The sequence below is a fragment of the Mustelus asterias genome, unplaced genomic scaffold (genome assembly GCF_964213995.1).
Source record: "Mustelus asterias unplaced genomic scaffold, sMusAst1.hap1.1 HAP1_SCAFFOLD_765, whole genome shotgun sequence".
Lineage (NCBI taxonomy): Eukaryota > Metazoa > Chordata > Chondrichthyes > Carcharhiniformes > Triakidae > Mustelus > Mustelus asterias.
In genome coordinates this window covers 75,386-80,811 of record NW_027590713.1, presented here as the reverse complement: position 1 = coordinate 80,811, position 5,426 = coordinate 75,386, and the positions used below count along the sequence as shown (strand labels likewise).

Here is a 5,426-nt window from a genome sequence, read left to right as displayed (position 1 = left end):
GTTTGTCCCATAGCAGCACCATTCACTGCAGTGATGACCAAGCCAATCTGAGAGAGATGTGATCCAGAAAAATCCAGTACCAGATTGCTGATTCGGTAACAGTAATCAGCTAGGAAAGCATTTTTTGGAGTGGGAAGGATCCATGGGCAGTCCAACGTGCCAGTATTTGGAGTGTTCGTTCACCTTTAACTTACTTTACAGAGCAGCTAAGGAGTGGAGACATCAACCGGCATATCTCTGAGTGACCACTGTGACCTTCTGACAGCTGCTTTATAGATATTAACTTTAATCTGAGGTGCGAGGGAACTTTCAACATACATACTGTTACTGCACCCAAAACATTAATAGAATCATAGAAACCCTACAGTGCAGAAGGAGGCCATTTGGCCCATCGAGTCTGCACCGACTACAATCCCACCTAGGCTCTTTCCCATAACCCCACATATTTACCCCACTAATCCCTCGAACCTACACTAAGGACACTAAGGGGCAATTGAACATGGCCAATGCACCTAACCCTTTGGACTATGGGAGGAAACCGGAACACCCGGAGGAAACCCACGCAGACACAGGGAGAATGTGCAAACTCCACACAGTCACTGACCCAGGCCGGGAATAGAACCCAGGTTCCTGAAACTGTGAGGCAGCAGTGCTAACCACTGTGCCACCGTGCTGCCCGTGAAGGCATCTTTACCTTGAGAAAATGTCATCAACTGTAGGTGCACGGTTCACCTGCCATCAACAGGAGGCAATATCCAGGGTTCCAATGACTTCAGGAAGGTCCACATTTTCTTTATATTTGGCATTTCTTATTCTGGCCACCTGAATGCACAGAATCTATTCCATGCATCTCCACCATTCTGTTACAAAGCAAGCATGGAGGCACACAGAATCAGCTGCATGTTGATTCCCAGGCTTTGAAATGTATACCATGTGACTGACTCCAAATTGGCTATTTGGATTTAAAAATTGTTTGGAGTTATTTTTCAACCATTTTAACCCCTGGACATAGTAGTGTCAACCCACCCTTGTTTGCATGTGTATAAATCCAAGAGTCTACATTAAAAACGGGCCCTGGTTTGAAAAAGTGCTAACTAATTAGGCTAAACAGTGGAGAGCAGCAAAACTGAAGTCATGTCTCTATTTCAGTGGCGGCCTCCTAGGACCCCAACCTCACTGTAAAAGTGCCTGCGACCAGCTCCTAGAAACAGCTTTGTAGTATACTTCTGGTACTGCTGCCCACGCAAAGGCATCTGCCGCGCTACAATAAGTCCATCCTGTATTAATAATCTGCTGCTGTCCATCTATGGAAATAACTGAGACTGACTTAAAGGCATTTAAAAATAAAATGATTGAAATAACTTCTACACAGAGCTCATGCACTGCGTACTATACCATTGGCATCAGTGATATAACATTGATAGAAGGCCCCTTCAAAGGAGATGGTTTTGCATTGTTTTGGCTTGGCCTCTTAATTAAAGCAGAAAGTTCATCTCTGGGTATGCTGTTGCTCAATGTATCTCCTCGCCTCATAAATACTGTATATTGTCATGTTTTGTCAGTAGCCTCACAGAGACTCCAGATAAAATACAATAATTCATAAAACATGATGTTTTACAACAAATAATGTGCTATGTCAGGTTACATTCTTGGCAAGGTTTCAATTATCGTTCTGTAATTAAATGTTATTTTTGTAGTCTGCTGTACTTTTCTCAATTCATGTTCAGCGACGACATAACAATAAGAATGAAAATAGGGACGGATTATTCTTTTCAACAGGCTTCTTTGCTGGTTCGCACAACCTAAGGGGAAGGAACATGAACTGGGGCTTCTCTGGTAACAACCGAGCAACAAACATGGATAGAAAGGATCCCGATGAGGTGTACTTTGGCAGTAAAGCACTGGACTCACAATTCTACCGCCGCATGCCGTCAATATAATAGAATACTTTTTTAAAAATGATAAATTATCAAGTTACTCATTCAATCAGACAACAAAAAAGAACAATATATATATAGATATATTCATAGAGCAATGTATATAATAACTTTAAACCCAATGATCAAGTATTTCCAAAGGTCAACTCAACACTTTACACCTTCATCAACAGCTGATGAGGAAAATTTCCCTTAAGATCATTAAGTGATATATGGCCAGCCAGTTTTTCAGTGTTATCAGTAATGTGCATGTGTTAGTGAGAGGGTGTGTGTCTATTTGAGCGCACATGTCTGGGTGAGGACTATATCTGTGTTATTGTGCCTGTGTGTGGGTGTGAATTTGTGTATGAGTAGATATAACTGTGTGTGAGTGTGTGTGGATATATGTAAGTAGATATGTTTGTGCGAAGATGCGTCTGTGTGAGAGTGTATCTGTGTGAAAGGCTGTGTAATTGTAAGGGTATGTGGATGCAGGTATGGGTGTACCTGTGTGCTCCACACAATGTAAAACCCCTCTCGAACACTTGTCTGTTTTGTTTTGCCCCAGACCTAGATCCAAGAGTATTCATAAGCGAAACAGGATGGGATCTGTCCTGGCTTCTCTCTTTGATGTGGGTTTGGATGGAATGAACGACTGGAGAGCCATGTTTTGCTTAAAGCCGGATTTTGGTTACAAATGACTTGCTGAAATCCTTGACTTCTTCCGGCGTTTGGACTTTCTCATAGCCCAGCCAATCCATGGCCTGTTGACAGTATTCCTCCACTTGTTTGATCTGGGAGTAGGTCATTTGGGTCCTCCATGCATTGGCGGCCTGGGTAGCATTTCGGGAAGAAACACTGAAGGGCTTTTTGGAGGAGTAACTGGACCCCATGGTCATATTAAGCACAAACTTCTCAATGTCCTCACTGACTGACAGGTTGACAAAGTGGTACATGTCCTTTAGATACCTGATGGGGTCTTCCACCAGATCTTCATAGCGCACTACTCTGTAATTGTCCTTCAGCCAGTCTGGTGGCTCCCTTGCCATCTGGACAGTCCTGACCATGCTGGTACAGATCACTTCCAGCGCGTTGAGGGCATGGTAGTCCACTGCGTCCCGCCTGGTCCGCTGGTACCCATCATACACCTTCAAGCGGCGCCCCTTGGGATCTTTACTCCTCATCACCTGCAGGCTCTCCCGGATCAGGCCGTTCCTCGACTTGATCCGGGAGCTGGCCACGGCCCTGGGATCGCGGACCAGGTGGATCACCTTGAGGTCAACGAAGGGGTCCTTCATGAGGGGGGCCAAGACGTTCAGGTCGAAAATGCGGACGCCCTTTATGACGATGGTGCTGTACTTGTGGCACTCGGCCTCCAGGGCGTCCAGGTGCTGGGGTGGGCACTCGTTCTTGCACACGTGCTCGTCGATGAGGCCCACCCGCTCTTTCCTGTAGGCCTTGCACAGCGGGTAGGAGCAGACCACCTTGTTGCGCGGTGCCCCGAAGATGCCCATGCTGGTGACATTGTTGCCCCCGTTGTAGAGCTGGAAGATGGAGAGGTCACAGCGGTAGAGGAAGCCCAGCATGTCGCGGGCCGCCCCCTGCAGGGTGAGGGCATCGCCCGGGTACAGCTTCTGCCAGATGTGCCACATGGGCTCGTAGAGGAAGAAGACGTCGGGGTTCTGGTTGAAGAGCTCGCCCACGAAGGAAGAGCCGGATCGCCATGTTGTGAAGACGTAGACGTGCTGCCGCTTGCCGGAGCTGTTGCGGGGCGGCGGGGCTGGCTGGTGCTCCACCGTGTAGCGCAGCGGGTAGGGCACATACTTCACCTGGCTGCACTCCTTCGCCCCTTTGTAGTCGGCAAAATGCAGCATGGTCAAAACCAGCAGCAGGATGTAACCCAGAACCAGCAGAACCGCCTTCCTGCGGAGCACTTTCATCTTCCAGACAAACCCCCCCCCCCAAAGAAATAACGACCAGAATTCACATCAGATGCTGAGCCTGGCTCCTGGCATCTTGCGAAGCCCGCCTTTCCACCTCCTCCCGCTCTCTCTCTATTGCAGGCAGATGCTTCTCACTTCAATCCTCCTCCCTGGAGACAGCTTCGACTCCCCCCCCCTCAAATCCTCTCAAAAATAAATTCCCCCCCCTCACACAAGTTGAGAATTTTTGTTGTTGTTTTCCTTTCTGTCTCTCCCCTCACGTCACCAAGTTTAGATTTTTGTTTGTCTTTCAAATCCAACCCTCCCCCCCCCCTCAAAAAATATATGAGGGGGAGATCTTTGTGAAGAGTCTCACTGCACAAGCTTCTTTCTTCAGTTCCACAGCCCAGGCTTCCAATCAATTATTTCATATTTCTTTATAAGCCCCCCAAAAAAATCAGATTCCGCTTCCTTCCTCAGCTCCTTACCTCGGGTTTTTTTTTCCTGACTAATTCCAGTCATTTATTGCAGAGCAGAGCCGCCGCCTTCAGCCTTCCTCCCTCTCTCTGTCCTCCCGGGCTGTCAGAGTGAGAGGCTCCACTGCCCTGGATCTCATGGTGAATCATTTCTCCTCCTCACTCTCAGCGCAACTGCATCCTCTTTGTTGTCAACACGGGGTTAAAAAATAAACCCTCTCTCTCCCCACACACACACACAGTGAGCCTCCACCCCCTTCGGGGGTGAGGGAGGGAGGGAGAAGAGGGTAAATGTTTGTCTTTCTCTCTCAAGAGTCCTCCCCCCCTCTCTCTCTTATCTGCTTTCCGATCCAGACTACACACACACCCGGCTCTTGTCTCTCGCCTGGATGTTTAAATCCCGCCCTCTGGGGTAACTCCGATTGGAGCCAGCGTTATTTGCTGCTTAAGTGGCGGAGGATGTTGTCAGTCAAGCCCCCCTCTTTGGGAGGGAGAGAGAGGGGGGAAGTAGCCTCAATGAGACTGCTCAGCGGGAGGCTTTTATTCCCCCCCCCCCCCTCCCTCCCCTTGCAGAATTGGGCGAGACGGGACAATCAGATCCCGTTACATTCCAACAAGGAGGCGTCTCAGGTGACGGAGGGAATCCGACCCTCGGCCACTCTCCGTTTCATTCGCCGTGGAAAATATTACGCCGTTTCGGAGCTGCAATCCGGATGTGGCTGAGTTCTTCTCAGTGAGAGCAGGGCTGTTCTCTGAATGAAGAGAGAGAGAGAGTGAAGAGAGCTTGTCTACTCTCACACATTCCACTCTCACAAAAGCAGCCAGCATAATCAAAGACCCCACACACCCCGGACATTCTCTCTTCCACCTTCTCCAGTTGGGCAAAAAGATACAAAAGTCTCAGATCAGGTACCAATCGACTCAACAACAGTTTCTTCCCTGCTGCCATCAGACGTTTGAATGGACCTACCTTATATTAAGTTGATCTTTCTCTACACCCTAGCTATGACTGTAACACTACATTCTGCACCCTCGCCTTTCCTTCTCTATGAATGGTATGCTTTGTCTGTATAGCATGCAAGAAATAATACTTTTCACTATACTAATACATG

At 48.0% G+C, this 5,426-nt stretch overlaps 1 protein-coding gene across 1 annotated transcript; it reads right to left on the bottom strand.

The window, feature by feature from the left end:
* Positions 1–966: 966 nt before the first annotated feature.
* Positions 967–4,660, bottom strand: LOC144487388 (carbohydrate sulfotransferase 2-like). The gene has a single exon (XM_078205476.1). The coding sequence runs from the start codon at positions 3,854–3,856 to the stop codon at positions 2,591–2,593; it is 1,266 nt and encodes a 421-aa protein (XP_078061602.1). The 5' UTR covers positions 3,857–4,660; the 3' UTR covers positions 967–2,590.
* Positions 4,661–5,426: the final 766 nt, after the last annotated feature.